The sequence below is a fragment of the Cajanus cajan genome, chromosome 5 (genome assembly GCF_000230855.2).
Source record: "Cajanus cajan strain Asha chromosome 5, NIPB_CcT2T_4, whole genome shotgun sequence".
Taxonomy (NCBI): domain Eukaryota; kingdom Viridiplantae; phylum Streptophyta; class Magnoliopsida; order Fabales; family Fabaceae; genus Cajanus; species Cajanus cajan.
This window is the reverse complement of record NC_138521.1, coordinates 52,388,571-52,410,666: the sequence shown is the minus strand read 5'-3', so window position 1 is coordinate 52,410,666 and position 22,096 is coordinate 52,388,571. Positions and strand designations below refer to the sequence as shown.

Genomic DNA, 22,096 nt, shown 5'->3' with positions numbered 1-22,096 from the left:
CGATCTAATCGACCGTGAGTTATGAGTTTACTATGTTTATTTGGTACATGAATGATGGACTGAACTGATTGTGAAACTTGTTGGTATGCTAGTATGATGATTGATTATGTTTATTGATTGTATTATTTTCTTAGACTATGGCTGATAGAAATGATCGTGCGATTGCTGATGCTCTTCAAGCATTAGCACAAGCTATGAATAATAACAATAGGACTGAAATTACTCCTAACTGGTTGGAGCAATTTCAACGAAATCACCCACCTACCTTTAAAGGAGGATATGACCCAAATGCTGCTATGAATTGGCTAACAGAAATAGAGAAAATTTTCAATGTTATGGATTGTCCTATCGCTCAGAAGGTGAAGTTGGCCACATTCATGTTGACTGCTGATGCTCACTTTTGGTGGGAAGGAGCACTTCGGAGGATGATTGATGGAGGGGTGCACTTGAATTGGGACAACTTCAAGAAGGTCTTTCTTGAGAAGTATTCCCCGGATGATGTGAGAAGTCGGAAAAAAATGGAATTCCTTGAGCTGAATCAAGGGAATGACACAGTGGCTGTGTATGCTGCCAAATTTGATGCTTTGGTTCGTTATTGTACACACTACCATGGTGAGGGTGGTGAAAGAGCTAAATGCATAAAATTTGTAAATGGTTTGCGTCCTGAAGTGAAAACTGCAATTAACTATCAGGAGATATATCACTTTCCCACTCTGGTCAATAAGTGCAGCATTTATGATCGTGACAACCGTGCTCGTGCTGCTTTTTATAAAGGAGTTGGAGGTCCTATCCGTGCTGTGAATTCTAGTACTTCGGGTAGGAGTAAGCCTTACTCCGCTTCTAATAGAATTCAAGGGAGTAAAGCTGCTGCTAATAAAAGCAAGTTGCTTACTAGAGGATCCACTGTTAGTGCTACTGGAAGTGTTGGAGGGTCTGTATCCACTCCTTCAGAAAGATGTGGGAAGTGTGGACGTGTTGGTCATAATCAATCTGAGTGTCTTGACAAGGAGATGACCTGCTTCAATTGCAGTGGCAAGGGTCACATCAGCACCCAATGTCCTGAACCACGAAGAACACGTGTTATTGGATCGGGTTCGCAAATTGAGCGTCCAAAGACTGTAGGGAGAGTATTTGCTCTTAGTGGTGTTGAAGCTTCTCGGTCGGAAAATTTGATACAAGGTACTTGTTTCATAGCTGAGACTCCTTTTGTTGTACTATTTGATTCTGGTGCAACTCATTCCTTTATTTCTATTTCTTGTGTCCAAAAATTGAATTTGCTTGTGTCTTTGTTAGATTTTGATTTAGTTGTGGAAACCCCTACTAATGGTCCTGTGACTACATCCCTAGTGTGTTTGAAATGTCCTTTGACAGTTTCTGATAAGCAGTTTCTAGTTGACTTAATTTGTTTGCCTCTTAGTCAATTAGATGTAATTCTTGGTATGGATTGATTATCTTCTCACCATGTCCTTTTAAACTGCTTTGAGAAATCTATTTCCTTTGGTGAATGTAAGAGTACGGAATTTCTTAGTGTTGCTGACATTAAAACTTGTTTAAAAGACAATGAAAGAGTGTACATGATCTTAGCTTCTTTAACACTTGAGACTGATAGTAAGCTAGATGAGATTCCCTTAGTGAGAGAATTTCCAGAAGTATTCCCTAAGGATGTGTCTAGTTTACCACCTGAGAGAGAGATTGAGTTTAGCATAGACTTAGTGCCAGGTACCTCACCTATATCTATAGCACCCTATAGGATGTCCCCAACAGAGTTAGTTGAGCTTAAGAAACAAATAGAGGAATTACAAGGAAAACAATTCATTAGGCCTAGTGTCTCGCCTTGGGGAGCGCCTGTTTTGTTGGTTAAGAAGAAAGGTGGGAGCATGAGGTTGTGTGTAGACTATAGGCAACTGAATAAAGTGACCATTAAGAATAAGTATCCTTTGCCTAGGATAGATGACCTTATGGATCAACTAGTTGGAGCTTGTGTGTTCAGTAAGATAGATTTAAGGTCAGGATACCATCAGATTAGAGTGAAAGCTGAGGATGTTCCTAAGACTGCCTTTAGGACTCGCTATGGGCACTATGAGTATTTAGTTATGCCTTTTGGTGTGACTAATGCACCTGGTGTTTTTATGGACTACATTAATAGGATTTTTCACCCTTACTTGGATAGATTTGTAGTGGTCTTCATAGATAATATCCTAGTGTATTCCAAGACTAGGGAAGAGCTTGTTGAGCACCTTAGGATCGTTCTTCAAACCCTTAAGGAGAAGCAGTTGTATGCTAAATTGTCAAAATGTGAATTTTGGTTGGATAGTGTGAACTTTCTAGGACATGTGATATCCAAGGGTAGGATAGCTGTAGATCCTGCTAAGGTAGAAGCTGTGTTAGAGTGGAGAACACCTAAATCAGTATTTGAGATTAGGAGTTTCCTAGGACTAGCTGGTTATTACAGAAGGTTCATAGAAAATTTCTCTAGGCTAGCTCTTCCTTTGACTAAGCTGACGAAGAAGGGCCAACCTTTTGTGTGGGATTCTAGGTGTGAGGAGAGTTTTCAAGAGCTTAAGAGGAGATTAACTAGTGTCCCTGTGTTAGTGTTACCTGACCCTAGTAAGACTTTTGAGGTATTTTGTGATGGTTCTAAATTGGGTTTAGGAGGAGTGCTTATGCAGGAGGGTAAGGTAGTAGCCTATGCTTCTAGACAACTTAAAATTCATGAGCAAAACTATCCTACCCATGACCTTGAGTTAGCTGCAATAGTATTTGTGCTTAAGTTGTGGAGACATTACTTGTTTGGGTCTAGATTTGAGGTTTTTAGTGACCATAAAAGCCTTAAGTACTTGTTTGACCAAAAGGAATTGAATATGAGGCAGAGGAGATGGTTAGAGTTCCTTAAATATTATAACTTTCAATTGAATTATCACCCTGACAAGGCTAATGTTGTAGCTGATGCTTTGAGTAGAAAATCTTTGAAAGTGTCTTCCTTGATGATTAGGGAATTGCAAATAATTGAGGAGTTTAGGGATATGAGCTTAGGGTTTGAGTTGACCTCTAAGAGTATTAAGTTGGGAGCTTTGAGAGTGACTAATAGCTTGATAAATGAGATTAGAGAAGGTCAGAAGGTAGATCCTTTCTTATTGAAACAGGTAGAGAAATTGAATCAAGGTGTGAATAGTGAGTTTAAAGTTGGAGTGGATGGAGTTTTGAAATTTAAGGATAGGTTGTGTATTCCTAATGTCCCAGAGCTTAAGAGAGCAATCCTAGAAGAAGGTCATAAGAGTATCCTTAGCATCCATCCAGGAGCCACTAAGATGTACCAAGACCTTAAGAAGATGTTTTGGTGGCCTAAGATGAAGAGGGAAGTGGAGGAATTTGTGTATGCTTGCTTAATATGTCAGAAAGCTAAGGTAGAACACCAAAAACCTTCAGGTCTGATGCAACCTTTTGATGTGCCTGTGTGGAAATGGGATAGCATCTCTATGGATTTTGTAGTTGGATTACCTAAGACTGTGAAGAACTTGGATGCTATATGGGTCATTGTGGATAGATTGACTAAGTCTGCCCATTTTATTCCTATTAATATTATTAGGTACCCTTTGGAGAGGTTAACCAAGTTGTACATCAGTGAGATCGTGAGGTTGCATGGAGTTCCTACTAGTATAGTGTCTGATAGAGATCCTAGGTTCACCTCTAGATTTTGGGAGAGTTTGCATAAGGCTTTAGGCACTAAGCTTAGATTGAGTTCAGCCTACCATCCCCAAACAGATGGCCAAACTGAGAGAACCATACAATCTTTGGAAGACTTGTTGAGGGCTTGCATCTTAGAACATGGGGGTAGTTGGGATAGTTTCCTACCTTTGATAGAATTTACCTACAATAACAGCTACCATTCCAGTATTGGGATGGCACACTATGAGGCTTTGTATGGTAGGAGATGTAGAACACCTTTATGTTGGATAGAACCTGGAGAGAATGCCATGTTAGGACCTGAGATAGTTCAACAAACTACTGAACTAGTTAAGATGATCCAAGAGAGGATGAGGGCAACCCAGAGTAGGCAAAAGAGTTATAATGACAAGAGGAGAAAAGACCTTGAGTTTAAAGAAGGTGATCATGTATTCCTTAAAGTCACTCCTTGGACAGGAGTAGGCAGAGCACTGAAATCCCGTAAGCTTACTCCACGTTTCATCGGTCCTTATCAAATTCTTAAAAGGATCGGTGAAGTAGCCTATCAAATTGCCTTGCCTCCATCTCTTTCAAATCTCCATAGTGTCTTTCATGTTTCCCAACTCAGAAAATATGTCCATGATCTTTCCCATATCATTGAGTCCGACAACATTCTGTTGAAGGATAATCTCACTTATGAAACGATTCCTTTAAGGATTGATGACACGAGAGTGAAACAACTAAGAGGAAAGGAAATCCCTTTGGTTAAGGTCGTTTGGGGAGGAAATATTGAAGAAAGTGCTACATGGGAATTAGAAAGCAAGATGCGAGAAGCTTATCCATTTTTGTTTTCAAGTAAATTTCGGGGACGAAATTTCTAAAAGGAGGGGAGAATTGTAACACCCAACTTTTATTTTATTATTATTATTATATTATTAAAGGTATTTTCGTAAATTTATTAAAGTTATAGGGGTAATTTGGTAACTTGGAACGGGCTGTTCCAAAAATGGAACGGGCCGTTCCAAGCATTAAAAATGTGTTGTTTTTGTTGTTGCAGAACGGCCTTGGAACGGGCCGTTCTGGTATGGAGAACGGGCCGTTCCGGAGGGAGAACGGGTCGTTCTGCTGAGATTGAGAACGGGCCGTTCTGGATTGAGAACGGGCCGTTCTGGTTTCAGAACGGGCCGTTCTGCTTTTTGGGAACGGGACGTTCCGATTTTGGAACGGGCCGTTCCAGCTGAAAAATTTGCCCATGTTTGAAGGATCCGGAACGGGCCGTTCCGAAATCAGTACGGGCCGTTCCGAAATCAGTATGGGCCGTTCCGGGTGCGTCAGATTGCCTATAAATAGGAGCAGGGGGGTGAAAATTTTATACAGAATATGAAAGTGAAATCCTAGAGAGAGAAAGAGAAGAGAGAGAGAGAGAGAGAGAGAGAGAAAGAAAGAAAGAAAGAAAGAGAGAGAGAAAGGAGGAGGGAATCCAGAGGATGAGGCTTTGCCCAAGTTTCAACTCCGCTTATCCAGGTAAGGGGGAGTGAGAAACCTCGCTCGGGGGTGTGAGGATAATTGTTGGATGGTTTGTTTGCGGATTGGCCCCCAATCCCTTGCCGTTGTGCTGTCTTATTTTCTGTTTGCTCTACTTTATTCCTTGTTGGAAATAATAAATGATTATGTAATCCCAATCCCTTGTCGTTGTTCTGTTTGATTTTCTATTTACTCTACTTTGCTATTTGTTGAAGGTGTCATTGTTCTGTTTGATTTTCTATTTACTCTACTTTGCTCTTTGTTGAAGGTGTCGTTGTTCTGTTTGATTTTCTATTTACTCTACTTTGTTCTTTGTTGAAGGTGTCGTTGTTCTGTTTGATTTTTTATTTACTCTACTTTGTTCTTTGTTGAAGGTGTCGTTGTTCTGTTTGATTTTTTATTTACTCTACTTTGTTCTTTTGTTGAAAGTAATAAATGAATATGAAGTTAATGTTAATAATAAATAAGTTTTAATATGAACAAGAATGCTCTCTGGATCTCTGTGAATTCCTGTGCGGACCTTATGAGGAGTATTTATGACATGACCATGTGAAATATGGACAAATGACATGAGACCTAAGAATGGACTATTGAGACAAACTATGATTATGATACTATGACAAATAATGACATGATGTACTAAATGAAATTATGTAATAAGTTAAATGTTGAGTCAATGAGATTATAAATGTATGACATGCATCATATGCATATATTACTCCAGGTGTGCCGCTGAGGCCGCATACCCACGACTAACAAGGTGTACCTTATGGTCACCCACGATGTAACTTGCTAATAAGGTGTACCTTATGGTCACCCACGACTAACAAGGTGTACCTTAGGGTCACCCACGATGTAACATGCTAACAAGGTGTACCTTAGGGTCACTAGTGATGAGATGTGAAACTTCTTTATGGCGCCACATGCATGCATTTATGAGTCGAGTCCATGACATCATAGCATGATAAATGAATATATATGTGATATTGATTATTTATGTATGTTATTTACATGTGACTTATATTTGTTGTGTGTGTGTGGACTATCTAACTTTTATTTCTGCACCTGAAACTGAGTGAGATGTTGCTCATTTCCTTGTTGTTCTTGTATATTGTTAAGTCTCAATTTTACCTCTTTTTGGATGAGACTTATTGAACAAATTCCACTCATCCTTTGAACCATTGCAATATAATTGTTCTCTTTTTGGTTCATTTTGTGTGCAGATATAACTAACCCAAATTCAGCTAACAATACCTTAATACACCTTATTTTTTGTGCAGGTATTGAGCTAGTGACTTGAGGATTGAAGACTCTTAGGATTGGAAACCTAAGAAGCTAAGGAGCAGAGAAGAGGTTCTGCGCCGGGCTCAATATAACCTGCGCTGGGCGTGACAAAAACAGAGTATTTCATCTCTGCCAGTTATATTGCGCTGGGCGCAAAAGGAATTAAGCCGGGCGCTAAAGGAATTGCGCCGGGCTTGTGTTGAGACAGAGAGTGCTTGACTTCTCTGGAAGAACTTGCGCCGGGCGCGAAGAATTGTGCGCCGGGCGCGGAACCCTAATCTGATCTCCCAGGCTCATATTTGAAGCCATTTTCAGGGATCTTTCTCTCCATTCTCACATTGGGCGCCTCTAGGAGCTGCGAAAGGGATTCCCAGGGCTTGGGATCGTCCGTGTGCGGATCTTTCCTTCGGTTCTTCACTTCCTCTTCCATCTCTATTTTGTATTTGCCCTCTTTGTTGAGTGGTTTCACCCATTTTGTGGGGTTAGATGTAACCAACGTACTCTATTGTAATCTTTACGGTTTTAATGATATATATACATGTTGTTTTATTCTTTGTTGTGTTTGTTTCTATTCTTAATGCTTGCTTTGGATTGATCACCCTTTGCATGATTTAAGGTTCCATGGGTATTGGAAAATAACCTTTGAAACTAGTTCTGAAACATATGCCTAGTGGTGATTGTATCTAGGGATAGAGCTTGACCCATTAGTAGTCTTAAACCCTAGCCCGTAATGCGGGTGTAGATATTGGGTACTCAAGGGATTGATATTCAATATCCGCACCTAGGCTCTTTCTCTAAGGGATTAGGTTTGAGTAAACTCTTGGGTTGACTTAGCAATGAATTCAACAAGAGATTAAGGATACATTAGTGTTACGTTTGGTGAAATCTGACCCCCACAACCTCACAATACCACAATACCATTCCTTACCTTTTCCACTCACAAAACAATATTTATTTACAGCTTTCATTCCAATAGTCACAACTTTGAATTCACTGCACAAACTATGAAATTGGAATTATTCTTTAGTCACGAATAGTCAATAAATGCTTATATTACCTTCTAATCCCTGTGGATACGATATTTTTACTACTTGAACGGCCGGTATACTTGCCGTGTTTGAGACCGTTGATAGAATTAAACGAATTTACAAATATTAACAAAAGCACTTCAACGGAAATCTCAACAAGTTTTTGGCGCCGTTGCCGGGGATTAGAATGGTGATTTAGTATTTATAGCTATTTGTGACTTATTCTTTTACTTTTATTTTCATTTTATGGTAGCAATGAATTGTTGAAGCTGACCTGGGCGCTCTAGTCCTCTACTTTCTCTTGTATGCTAGGTACTATGAACAAGATTGACCAATCCCTCTGAGCAATTGTTGAGCAATCATGAGATTGAGCACAAAGCAAGGAGGAACAAGAGCAACAGGAGGAGAAGGAGAGTAGAGCACTTCAAGTTGGTCATCGTCATGCTCGGGACAGTAAACAAGCGCTTCCTGGGAGGCAACCCAGAGATCTGAACTGTGTTTTAGATTTTTGTTGCATGTTGTTCTGTGTTATAAGTGTTGTTTTGTATTATGTGTTGTGTTTTGTGTTATATGTTTTGTGGTATATGTTGTTTGTGTTATGTGTTAGTTGTTAGAATCATGTTTGAATGGGTAAATATAGGGTACATTTTGTTTGGAATGTGAGGAATGAGGCAATTCTGTGTCTAGGTGGAAATAAGGCCTGATCCTAATTTAAAACCTGGGCAAATTGACCTTTTAAAGTGACTACGCGCCGGGCGTGACTCTTTTGCGCCCGGCCTAATACTCAATTTTTGGTCTCTGGAACCACCACGTCGGGCGCGTTTAACGCACGCCCGGCGCGATATCAGATTTTGAAACCTCGTTGATTTTTACTGATATTAAGCCCGGCGCATCTGTGTTAAGCCCGGTGCACCACATTCCTGACAGCCCATATTTATCTGTTTTCAATCATGTTTCTTTATGTTCTGTTGTATGTTGTATGTTTGTGTGCTTTATGTTGCATTGTTATAGTTCATTTCCGTGTGCATGCATGTTGTGCTTAATTTTGGTCTAAGGATATTCTCCATTTTTGCTATATTTGCTTGGTCATCACTGTGTATAATTTTTGTGCTCACCATGTTCTTTCATGAGTACACTCTGCAATCACTTCTGGTTACCAGGACTTTCAGGCGTATACTGGTTGGCCTGGGGACCAGGCTCCTAAGTTTGGGGGAGTGGAGCTGCTGAGGTTGATGGAGTTGATGATGGTGGAGCAGCTCTTGGAGATGATGATGACCAGACCCCATAGATGGAAGCAGATGGAGCCTACCTTAGTTTACCTTTGTCTATTGCAATTTATTCTTCTGTCTTTTATTTTCAGTATTTAACTATTTTTATATATAGTTTTTTTTGTGATTACTTTGTTGGTTCTTTTTGTGAATATTCTGCTTTAGCATGGTTTTTAATCTTGTTGATACTTGCTTTGCTTGTGGTTGATTCTGGATTGTAGTTTGCTTGATGTTTATAGTGCTTGTACCCTAGACATTTTCAAGTCACATTAGATCTTTAGTTCATGACTAGTTGCATACGGGTTTCAATGTTGATCATAGAACTGAGCTGAGCTTGATAGTTTGTGGATGCATAGCCGGGTGAGGTTTGAGCCTAAAACACTTATGAGTGAACTACGCTTAAGTTGCATGATAGACTTTGCTTGAGTTTCCCTGGTGGTTTGCTTATGTTGTGCACTTATATGATCAAGGCATTCATACTCCTCTATTTTGTAACCATCTAAGCCAAAAAACCATCTCCACTCTTCACTTGACCCATACCTTTCTAAGCCTAAACACCACACCTTCCACTTGTCCCAAACCATGAAAAATTAACCATAACCCTTGCTTTGGTTAAGAAAGCAAACTGATGACATCAAATAAGTTTGGGGGAGTTGAAGAATGGGGAATTTTGGGAAGAAGAAAGTATGTGGTCAGCCATTACAAAAAAAAAAAAAAAAAAAAAAAAGAAAAACAAAGCAAAACAAAAACAAAAATATTAAGATCAGATTAGGGTTCCGCGCCCGGCGCACAATTCTTCGCGCCCGGCGCAAGTTCTTCCAGAGAAGTCAAGCACTCTCTGTCTCAACACAAGCCCGGCGCAATTCCTTTTGCGCCCGACTTAATTCCTTTTGCGCCCGGCTTAATTCCTTTTGCGCCCGGCTTAATTCCTTTTGCGCCCGGCGCAATATAACTGGCAGAGATGAAATACTCTGTTTTTGTCACGCCCAGCGCAGGTTATATTGAGCCCGGCGCAGAACCTCTTCTCTGCTCCTTAGCTTCTTAGGTTTCCAATCCTAAGAGTCTTCAATCCTCAAGTCACTAGCTCAATACCTGCACAAAAAATGAGGTGTATTAAGGTATTGTTAGCTGAATTTGGGTTAGTTATATCTGCACACAAAATGAACCAAAAAGAGAACAATTATATTGCAATGGTTCAAAGGATGAGTGGAATTTGTTCAATAAGTCTCATCCAAAAAGAGGTAAAATTGAGACTTAACATATATGTTTAAATTATGATGCAGGTGATCAGCATCATGAGGATGTTGGTGATGAGGCTTAAAGGCTTCAATTGGGCATGCTCTGATAGGATGTGACATCGGGGCATAGTTAGCTTAGTTTAATATGTTATTGTTTTAATAACTTTAGTTTCTCTTCTTTTGTAATTTCTAACGAAGAGATAACGTAGATAAAGTTTATAATCCAAGGAAAATGTATGTTAAGAATTGTAATTTGAACGTTCTTGATAAAAGACCAAAATGAATATCTTTGTTATATTTTTATTACATGATTTGGAAAATATAAATTAATTCCTAACCAGGAGGCACTGCCACCTTTACTGGAGTTAATTTATATTTCCTGTATTATTATTATATATATATATATATATATATATATATGATTTCTTGTTGTCACTAAATTGTATTGAAAATCTTAACTTCTTTTCTTTTGTAATTTTTACATTGGAGTTATGATTTATGAGTTATGAATGTGAATCTTCTACCTTGTGATATTTGAGACATTTGTCAACTATGAAAGATTTTATTTACTCAAAAAGAAAGAATTTTTTATTATTATTGCATTTGTTGTATATTAATGTTGGGGTAGAAGGGTGTCACAATAAGAGTTGGTCTTGTAATTTTTGTCAAAAGGTTTATAAAAGTTTTTATTCGAGAGTTAAAGCTCATTTGTTGAGGATTTATGAAACTAGAATTTTTGTGTGTGCAAGTGTAAATGATCAATATTTGGTTGAATTGAAATCAATTGTTGAATTGGATGAAAATAAAGTGAAACCTAAGCATGTTCCATCCCCTACAGAGAAAATGCATCAGAGTTCTTTATTGAAAAAGAGAAAAGTTGGTCCTTTGGAGAAAATATTTAATTTAGAAAATAGAGATAATCTCAAAGCTCTCATTGCTAGAATGTTTTATTCTTCTGAACTTCCCTTCAACCTTGCCAGAAATCCCTATTATGTGAATTCTTATCCATTTGTTGCAAATCACATGCTTAATGGTTTTCTTCCTCCTGGATACAATGCCTTGAGGACAACTCTCTTACAATAAGAGAAGACACAAGTTGAGAGGTTGCTTAAACCTATTAAATCGACTTGGAATGCAAAAGGTGTTAGCATAGTATCTAATGGATGGAAAAATATCCAAAGAAGACATTTAATTAATTTTATGGCTATAAGTGAAGGGGGTCCAATATTTTTAAAAGCTATTAATGTTTCTGATGAGATTAAAAACAAACATTATATGGCTAATAAGATGATAGAAGTTATAAAAGAAGTAGGAGAACAAAATGTTGTTCAAATTATAACAGATAATGCTCATGTATGCAAAGGTGCTAGAATGATTGTTGAAATTTCTTTTCCTAAATTTTTTTGGACTTCTTAATTTGTTCACACATTGAACCTTGCGTTGAAGAATATATGTGCGGCCAAAAACACTAAAAGGAATGAGGTAGCTTATGTTGAATGTAATTGGATTACTTAAGTTGTTGATAATGTTTCTTTTGTTAGGAACTTTATCATGAATCACTCAATAAGATTGACAATTTTTAATCACTTTTCACCTCTAAAATTGCTTGCTATAGCTGAAACACGCTTTGCATCTATTCTAGTGATGTTAAAGAGATTTAAACTTTTGAAAGGTGTTTTGCAATCAATGGTTATTAGTGAAGAATGGAACTCTTATAGAGAAGATGATGTGGGTAAGGCCCAAGCTGCAAAAGAATTTATTTTGAATGATGTGTGGTGGGACAAAATTACATATATTCTTAATTTCACCGAGCCTATTTATAGTATGCTTAGGGCTTGTGACACAGATAGTCCCATTCTTCATTTGGTCTATGAGATGTGGGATAGTATGATAGAAAAAGTAAAGACGTCTATATATAGATATGAAGGAAAAGAGTTAAATGATACATCAACATTTTATGAAGTTGTTTATTCTATACTAATTGATAGGTGGACTAAGAGTTGCACCCCTCTCCACTGCATGGCTCACTCTTTGAATCCTAGGTAAAATTAGCCTATTAAATATTTATTTGTTTTTATTATTTATTTATAAATAATTTGATAGTTACTAAATTTTTTTATTTATTAACTTTTTTTATTTATTTACAGGTACTACAGTGATGAATGACTTCAAGAGGTTCCAAATAGAATTTCCCCACATAATGATGAAAAAATTTCTATGAAAAGAAATAAATGTTTAAAAAAGCTTTTCACAACAACTGAAGAAAGAAGAAATGTTTCTCTTGAATATGCTGATTTTTCATCAAAAGCTCATAATTTTGCTTCTTTTGACTCAATTGAAGATATATGGACATTAGATGCTAAATCCTAGTGGGTAATGCATGGTTCTTTTACCCCTCTCCTTCAAAAGCTTTATTTAAAGCTTCTTGTACAACCTAGTTCTTCATCTTATTGCGAAAGGAATTGGAATACTTATTCCTTCATTCACTCCCTGAAAAGAAATAAGTTGAATCCTAAAAGAGGAGAAGACTTGGTTTATGTATATACTAATTTGCGACTCTTATCTAGGAAAAGTGAAGAATATATGCAAGGGAGTAATAGAATGTGGGACATTGGTGGAGATGCATGGGGTAGCTTTGATGGTGTTGAAAATCTTGAAGTGACGTCATTATCTCTTGATGAACCAGAAATGGAAACTGTCTTATTTACAGATGATGGTCAAGGAGGGGATGAAATTGATACTATTCCTATTTCTTACAATAAAAAATGATTTATAATTTTTTTAGTAATATTTAAAAATCAAAAAACAAGAAATGTATTCTTAATTTTGATTTTTGAATGATATTTATTTACAATTATTAGAGTGGGATAACTGGTCCTAAGATTTAACGTGATTGCGTATACAAGGCAAGATTTGAACCCCTAACCTTGCTTAAGCGTAAACCTCTACCACTGAATCACACACTTAGAATTACATATCATATCTTATATTTTTTAAAACTTACGTATCGTGGTATCAAATCTTATCGTATACGTGCATTATAGCTGCCCGCCTTTCGACTTATAAAAAAAAATAAACCAAAGATACTTCAATTTATTTAAGGATTTTTCTCAATTGTCCAAACAAAACCTTACTTCTCATTTCGAATTAGACCTCCAAATCTCGAAGCCCTCAAATTTGTGATAGCACTCCCATCCACGTTCAAAGTAACCCATGGCTGAGTTGAGGGTTGCCTTGAGATCCAACGCTTTTTCTATGTATTCCCCCAACTTGAGCAAAGGCACGTCTGTACCAAAAAAACTTGAGCAAAGGCACGTGAGACATAAGAGTTCCATGCAATCACTTCTACGATCAACAAGCTAGAACTGTAGAACATACCAACGCTCTATCAAACAACATTTTATTACGTACCTTCCATATGGACCATAGTAAAATCGGAACTATATCACCTCCCTAATCAATAACACTCCGCAACCAATTTTATGTTTGATGTCCTTATCTTGAAATGGTTATTTTGATTTTGGTGTGTGTTGGCCTCAGGCAGCAATAACATTGGATCACTTGGTTGCCCATTACATGTTTGACAATGTGCTTGTGAATGGATAAATGGGTTTAGACTTTAGAAGAAATGTATTATTTCGAGTTCTTGTTAGTTTGAAAGGAATGAATTTCTTTCACTTCAATGAATTGGGCTATTGGTTTGGTTGGGAATTAAGATTACTGTTAATTACTAGCTGGCTTTATGCCTGTACGCTAGATGGATTTTGTTGTGTGATGGAATACAAAAAAGATAAAAACTTAGATGTAGTTACTCAATTGCCTTTGGTGTTGTTGGTCAATTAAAATTAGAGTTTCATTTCAGGAGTTTGCAAAAGTAAAGGTCAGCTTTAGTTATTCAGGTGAAACTTTAATTTTGATTGAAGAATCATACTAAAAACAGTTAAAGAGTTACTCCCAAGTTTTGTTCAAACAAAGGCTGTGAAAACCTGAACTGATAAATTGATAATATATTTCCAAAAGTAAATGTATCAAGATTCTTTGGGTTCGGAAGATTGTGATACAATTACATGCAATTTTCCTACTGTAACATATCTACAATTAGATAACATGACACTATGACAGATATATTACTTTCACCAGCTAAACGCAATTGACCATGAATTATATTTGTTGATCTTCCCATTCTGTGACTACTATTGATGGCACATATCTTGAATAGTTGAGAGCTTTGACTGTTACAAGTGCAACAAAGATTATATTTTGGCATGTGGAAGATAAAGATGAAGCAAACTGGCTTTGAATTATTAAACTAGGAGGGATAAATTTAAGGGGGCATTCGTCAATACTCAAAGGCTAGTTAACTAGGTACACTGGGATTTGTATAAAATATCTTGTATTTGGTAATCACTCTGATAGGAGCAATCTGAAAGTTTCCCCCATTTTCTTTAATTCCTCGCTTGTTTATGTATTATAACATATACCTCACTCTTTTTCAGGTCGTTGCTCTTCTTTCTATGTTAAATACGTATGAGGGTCTATCACGCTAAATTTTGAAGAAAAAATATAGTTCTATATCTTTGCTAGAACATAAAAAGTATATGAAATGGATGCCTGACGAAACTTAATTTTGAAATCGTAACATCCACACATTTCAGTTTATTCCTATTTCAATTCTGTAAAATTTGATTCCATACTTGGTGCACCTTAACTTTTATATCTTAATACCTCTTTTTACTGCCAAAAATCTTCCTATATGTCATTCCATTTCTACTGGGGGAGTTCATGGCTCCCTTAAGTGTGTATATATATATATATATATATATATAATTAAGTTGCTGGTTATGTTTTTTTTTTTTTTTTTTTTTTTTTTTTTGTAAGTGATCATGTACAACACTTATTCTGTATAATATATTGCCTGCAATATAAGTTGCTGGTCGATGCTGTTTTATTTAAATAGTCATATACAGGACTCGTTTCCCTGTCCACATTGCAACAGGCTTGACATCAAGGTCTGCCACTGCCAGTTTGGATTTTCTTTTGGTAAATGAATGCCTTTGTGTAAGTTATCATGCCTATGAAGTCACTCAGCTTAAATAGTATGTATAAGAAATCCCTTGGTTTCTTAGTTAATGGATTGTTCATGATTGCAGTGTTTGTCCCTGTTCCACTTCCAGGCATCAACGACAAAAACATTTGTGTTAGCAATGGGAGGAGAGGCATATAATCGGTAAGATTTGTTAATTGGTCATTGGATCATAAAATTTCACACTTGGAAATCAAAATAACATTCGTTGTTAACAATGGAACGTACAAAGACATACGAAAGGAGGCTTAAAGTGACCCTGAAACTGTCATTGTCTCTTCAAAAAGTTTAGTTTTACACAACCTGGATTCAAGAACATAAACTGAAAATATAGGGGTTTGTTTGGTTTGTGAAAAGATCTGTCGTCTTTATTTTCAGTTTTCATAAATAATTATAAAAAGGTTACCTTATTTTCACTTTGTTTAGATTTCAAAATTTTGTTCAAGAACTGGTGTAAACAACATTTTGTTGTTTCTACCATTTCCTATACAAAATTTTGAAAGCAGGATACAAATCGGAAACAAGGTAACATTTTAGTTATTATTTGTGAAAACAAAAAAAAGGAAAACAAATTGTTTTCTCAAACCAAACAAACCGTTAGTTGAAACAAAAAACAGTGACTACAGTTATAAGAGACTCAGGTAAAAAGGGCCTCTCTTACTGCAAACCAGCCTTCTTTTCTTCCAATAGCAGCTATAGCTCAAGTTAATTTGACTAGTTGATCCCTTCTTTCTCTTATTTATATATATATGCCATTATCATAGCCTTTGTTTGTTATCCATCGTAAATTAGACTTTAAAGCTACCAGGCTTATCATTCTCTTCATATTTCCCTTCCAGTTGTATACTCTTGAACCACTTTGCACATGCAATATAAACAACCAAGTCTATTGATGTCAAGGCAGCTAACAGGAAGTAAAACCTATCTAGGTGACCTCTGTTTAAGTTTCCAGGGATCCAACCTGGCATGTGATCCTCGGTGGAGATCTTCATAACCATACTAACAAGTAAGCTACTTACGTAGTTCCCAAGGGAGATGGAAGTCATGCAAAGGGCACTTCCAAAGCTCTTTAGGCCATCTGGCGTCTGAGCATTGAAGAATTCTAACTGGCCTACATACATAAAAACCTCAGAAGCTCCTATAAGTGCATACTGAGGAATTTGCCAGAAGATACTTAGAGAGCTTGTGCCACTGCAGTGGGGACATCCTGGTTTTGCATACTTAAGCCTGTAGCATTCAACTATTCCTGCTGAAACCATTGCCATTACAGCTATAACTAGCCCTATTCCCATTCTCTGAAGCTCAGTAAGGCCCTTGGAACTTGTCTTTTTAAGTCTTCCAACAAGTGGATCAATCACTCGACGGTAGACGAAAATGAAGATAGCTACGCTGAGGATGTCAAAGCTAGACATGCTTGCAGGTGGTATTCTGAAATGGGAAATTGTAGTTTTCATGGCGGCCCCTTGCTCCACAAAAAGAGAAGCCATTTGTGTGAAAACCACCGAGTATATTATGGTACAGAGCCAAATAGGAAGAAGTCTTAATATGCACTTCACTTCTTCAACTTGAGTTATAGGGCAGAGACGCCAGGGGTTATAAATACCTCCTTTTTGGTCCTCTAGATCTCTGGAAGATATAATGGCTGCCCTATCCAGAAACCTGCAAGGCAGATGACAAATGGTAAATTGATCAAATTTTTATAGCTCGGTAGAATAAAGAATGGCCAATTATACTGAAAACCTTTGGTGTTTAATTTGTTAGTCATGCCATGGTCTTAGCAAAATGGTTAGTTGATGACATCAATACACTAAAAGCATTCCATGCAGCCTCTTCTATAAGTTATAAACATCAATTGTTTTCAAAAGTATTCAACTATGTAGTTTAGATGAAATTGGCTTCTAATACTTACTTGAACCCATCGGTGTGGAGAATCTTTCTGTTGCCATTGGTGGGAGATTCATTTTCATCCACAACATATAAATCCTCTCCATTTGCTGTCATTTGATCTTTCCATTTCCTTGATGCAGCAACAAGGACTTGGCAGAACCTTGAAAGAGGATTGCCACAGGGCTTGAAGTGTCGATATCTTGGGGTCCCAAGAAGAAATAGGATAAGGGCTGCAAAAGCAGAGCCTGCAGACACCCAGAACCCAAGAGCCCACATTCCTTCATCTTCAAAATAGCCTAGAATTGTGTTTGAGAAGAGTGAACCAAGGTTCAAAGCCAGGTAGAAGTAGCTAAAGAAGGCCACCTTGGAGTAACCCTCCTTTGAGTGCTCCTCGTCAAACTGGTCAGCTCCAAATGTGGCAATGTTTGGCTGATACCCTCCATTCCCCAAGGCAATGAGATATATTGAGAGGTAGAACATGCCCATCTCCAAGCTTGAATGTTTCCCACATTTAATTGTTTCATTCCCACAACCTTTAGGTCTAATCAAGGAGAGGTATGATGAAAGAGACAAGGATACTAGACCCTGTTATATCAAACCAGAAGATTCTTTAATTAGCCTGAAATTAGAGAGGAAGAATAAGAGAGAAGGCAAGGAAATGAAATTGAGAGAATATTACTTACTATTACAAAGATGACCTGAAAGATGGCACAAGTTTTGTATCTTCCCCAATAAGAGTCACTTAGGAAAGCACCCACAAGAGAGAAGATATAAACCGTGCCAGTCCACTTGCTCACATTGTTTGCAGCATCAGCATTATCTTGCCCCATCACTCTTGTCAGGAACAGCACTAAGTTCACCCCTACTCCAAAGAATGCTAAGGTTGCCAGACCTTGGTTCACTGATGATTATCAATCAAGAAAATAAGCATTGTCAGCATAATGTTATTAGTGTTTTTGAGTGCAGACCGCTTAATTTGAATACACTCGCACAGTCACATGCATCCTCGTGTATGTGTATTAAAAATGGAGCTTATTTGCGCGCGATAATGGCAAAAAACCGAAAGTAACCCAGTTATATTCGTGTTTAATACATGCTTTATAAAGACTTTCAAATGGTTGCAAGATCAGCTTAAAAACATACATAGTTTATTCCCAAGTATGCAGAAGAGAGGAAAAGAAAGTCCATCTATAAATAGTTTATGAAGACTTCGAAGTTTTTGTCAGTAAATCATTTTTCTATATGCTCGTTTAATTAAAAGTGATTTTCACGTCAATATTTTTGAACCAATTTTTATTCTGTAATGGGAGAAGTAGTTTTGCAGGTAGAAGAGTGTAGCATAAAAAAAGATGGTGTGAGGAGGTAACCCTCAAAAAAAAAAAAAAAAAAAAGGACTTGGTATTGTTTCATCTTATTGCTCTAACCTCGATCGATCATGTTCAGTAAAAAAGTATATTCGGGATTGCGAGGCTTATTTCCAAGTGTAGCAGGAGAGAGACTTTTTTTTTTTATTTTTTATTTCTTTCCCCACTCAAAACAGAAACCTCAATTTGCATGGAATTATAGTCTGCCTAGCAAACCAAAACAATGATATTCATCTATATTCTGTATAATTTGAAAAGGAAACTATTTCTTTATTACGAAGTGTCTCTTATAATTACAAAAGAAACTACTTATAAATTAATTAAAATTGGTTTATGTTGGATCCCCTTACTGTGCCGTCCCTCTAAAAACCAAAAAGAAAAAAAGTTTTATTATTTCAGCATGCACTTCTCCATCTAAGAATCAATCACAGATTTCAGTGCATATACATGCACGCACGTTACTTATTTGTTCACTACTTCTCTGCTCACACGAAAAGTCTCAGAACTAGCTTAACAATGATTCTAATAATACTTGTCTGATTCTGACCTATCAATTCTCATGGTGGTGGTTGGGTGAACCGTCTGGAACTTATACAGTCAGGTCTGCATATAGTGCCATCACCTCTGAAGCTGTTGTAGGATCCAATATTGGTGCACCTAGTAGTGTTTGGTCCATCCCGGCACCACCAAAAGCTAAAATTTTTGCTTGGAGAATGATGAGTAGGGGCCTCCCTACGGTGGATAATCTGGCTAGCAGGAGTATTGTCTTATCAGAAAATGATGCACTATGTGTTTTTTGTAAGAGTGATATTGAAACTGATTATCATTTGTTCTGCACCTGCCCGGTGGTTGACAAGGTATGGAAGGTATGTCTGTCGTGGATTAATTGTCCCGCTCCCCTTCCTAGGTGCATTTTGGACCATTTCAACTTCATTCCTGGACCTTTTCACCAAAGTACACAAGCTGTTTATTGGCGTACGGTGTGGCTGGTAACTACTTGGATAGTGTGGAGGACAAGGAATCTATGTAGGTTCAAGGATAGCAGCTTCTGTTTTGATAGTATGGTGAAAGAGATTCAGGTTCACAGTTGGAGGTGGTTGTCATCCTTCACAAAGTCTTTCCGGTATAGTTTTTCACAATGGTGCTGCAATCCTGGTCTATGTTTAACTAGATGAAGGTCTGAGGTGTCTAGGTAGGTGGAAGATAACTAAGATGCAAGTGGGTGTATAATTGATAGGTTGTTCTCAAAACTGGGTAGGATAAATTATAGTTTAATTCGATCAGTTAGAGAGGGAGGGTGGGTGGGGTAGAGTTGCTCATAATAAGGCTGGAGTAGCGAGTTGTGAAGGGTTCACTGTAACAACTACTGAAGTGGGTAATCTTCTTTTTTATTTTTTTATTTTCTCTTCATGGGTTACAGATGTTTGGTTCTATTTGTAAACTTGTCTTTTCTCTTTTGGTACCACTGGTACCTTTCAATGAAATTTTTCTTAGCTGTTCAAAAAAAAAAATTTTCCTTTCCCTTAACCTTTAACGTTGGGCTTAATATCTTAATTTTAGAACGACCTGACTAAGTCAGTGAGCATTTATCAATCATTCTTTCCCTTTTATGGTAACAGATTTTGTTATCTATCATTCCGGAAGTAATTGTTAAAGAATTAACAAGTGAAGTATTATTAATGTAATAAATTAAGGTAGAAATATATTGATAACGTTAAATGGTACATTTTCTAATTAAGGCTTTTTATTTTTTATAGCCGTCATAATAATTCTTTTTTTACAGTATTAATACCCTTAAATTTTATTTAACAAAACATTAAAAAATACGATAAAACTTAACAACTAGCTAGCAATTAGTCTTATGTTATGTAAGTTACCATGGATGGATAGAATTTGTGTTTACCAAACATGGAATTACCCTTGCTTGCACTCATTGGTGAAGGGTCATGCGTCTATTGTTTAGGACACGTGGCAATAATCCAAGTCATGCAAGATCCCAGCAGTGGTTACGTGTCAGGAACATATTCCCTAAAAGGCATGCTTCTTTCCTCACTCTCTCTCCTTTTCCTATTCTTGTGTCGTTTTATCATGATTCAGAATCTCTCTCTCTCTCAACTGGATCAAAAACATATGAGTAGGAGTGAGGCAGCAATAGCTGCAAATCTAAAACCTCTGATTTTTGTAAATTGAATGGAGCACGAGGTTCCTGCATTTAACTTGTCGTTTTCCACGACCTAAAACTGATGACATCACCAAGAGATCCACCTTGTTTGTTTGTGGAGGAGGAGGAGGACCATTTTAAAAGCAACTTCTAGAGTTCCTTCAATTCCTCTCAATCATAACTGATAAGCTATCTAAAATATATATATCCATCATATATCATTCAAGGTTCATGAAACTTCTACGGCTCCAACTGCTGCCACGAGTCACCCCTATATATTTAGACCCTAGACGTATCTCTGATCTCTCACACACAATTCATGTTAATAACTTCAAATAATATATTAGATTCCAGTGCAGGGATCTTGGAAAAACTTAATTAGGTAGGGAAAGTTTGTATATATATATTATGGTACCTAGCTAAGGGTAAGACCAAGTTTATACATTACATATGATTGAATGCATTGCCATATGTAACGAAAAACAAATATACTAAGTAAATAAAACATAGTGAAAGAAGTTGGCCCTGCCATTTATACATGTTTGGAACTTACATAGTACTATGGTTCCAGCAACCCATGAACCAGATTTGGCTCTGATTGCAGGGCGGCCATGCCAATCAACACTCCCATCAAGAGTCAGCTCTTGTGTCTCATCTTTGAACTTTTCCTGCAGATCAATGATTTCATTACTCAATGAAATGCCAGCATTATATTTAATTTATTACTTATAGTAACACATCATGTATATTTATTTATAAAAGCCTGAAGGGCATGGTAATAGATTGCATGCACTTGGATCAGAACGAAGGATTAGTTTCTAGAGTAAACATGTATATATGTATATATATATATGTTTATACTTAACATACCTGTTTGCAGAGTTCTAAGCAGGCCATTGATGATGTGAAAGTGGAAGTGAAGGAGAGAGTTGTGTTATTAAGTTCTCAACCTGCGATAGAATGCAGGTTAGAGAACTGAAGCAGAGGAGGTTGTTGAAGAACGAAATTTACACACGAAGCAGAGAAGGTGGGAGTGTTCAATAAATAGAGCAAGCAAAGGTGGCACCAACGGTGCAGATTTCAGACTACATAAGTGGGGACATCTTACGTGCCATCGTCCCAAACTTTATTAAAATATATATATAAAATACCCTCACTTTATTTATTTATTTATTTATTTTGGTACATATACAGTCACTTTATTCTTTGGATGATATGACTTTGTTAAAAAATAATCTTTATTATAGAATTTGGCTAATTATTTCTAGGAAGATATTCACTTATAGTAACATGTTTTTTTTTCCCTTCACACGACCTAAACACAAGAAAAAAATATAATTATACTCGATCACATTTCATTCCCATAACTTATAGGAGATTAAATTCTTTGAAATTTAATAAACACTAAATAGGTTAATATTTTCTTTTAACTTAATTTTCTTTATATAAATACAAGAATCAGAATTCAAACATAAGCCCCTTGGTTAGGAAATGAAAGTCTTTCTTCACTTTCATCAATCCAAGTCGATCACTCAAATCTGTTTTTTTTTTTGTATATATTTTTTTTAAACTCAAGTATATATGAATCAACAACAT

At 36.9% G+C, this 22,096-nt stretch overlaps 1 protein-coding gene and 1 long non-coding RNA gene across 3 annotated transcripts; one reads left to right on the top strand and one right to left on the bottom strand.

The window, feature by feature from the left end:
• Positions 1-5,052: 5,052 nt before the first annotated feature.
• LOC145958362 (uncharacterized) lies at positions 5,053-7,022 on the top strand. The gene is made up of 2 exons (XR_014434095.1): positions 5,053-5,187; positions 6,468-7,022. It is a non-coding gene; the product is annotated as an uncharacterized LOC145958362 (long non-coding RNA).
• An 8,309-nt stretch (positions 7,023-15,331) lies between these two features.
• Positions 15,332-21,528, bottom strand: LOC109808762 (protein NRT1/ PTR FAMILY 7.3). 2 transcript variants are annotated; one of them, XM_020371894.3, is made up of 5 exons: positions 21,371-21,528; positions 21,054-21,168; positions 17,659-17,876; positions 16,998-17,560; positions 15,332-16,747 (listed from the first exon to the last, which is right to left on the bottom strand). In XM_020371894.3, the coding sequence occupies exons 1-5, from the start codon at positions 21,395-21,397 to the stop codon at positions 15,877-15,879; spliced, it is 1,794 nt and encodes a 597-aa protein (XP_020227483.1). In that variant the 5' UTR covers positions 21,398-21,528; the 3' UTR covers positions 15,332-15,876. The 2 variants fall into 2 exon arrangements, with proteins under 2 accessions (XP_020227483.1, XP_029129343.1); XM_029273510.2 differs by lacking the exons at positions 21,054-21,168; positions 21,371-21,528 and adding an exon at positions 18,887-20,036.
• Between the last annotated feature and the right edge of the window lie 568 nt (positions 21,529-22,096).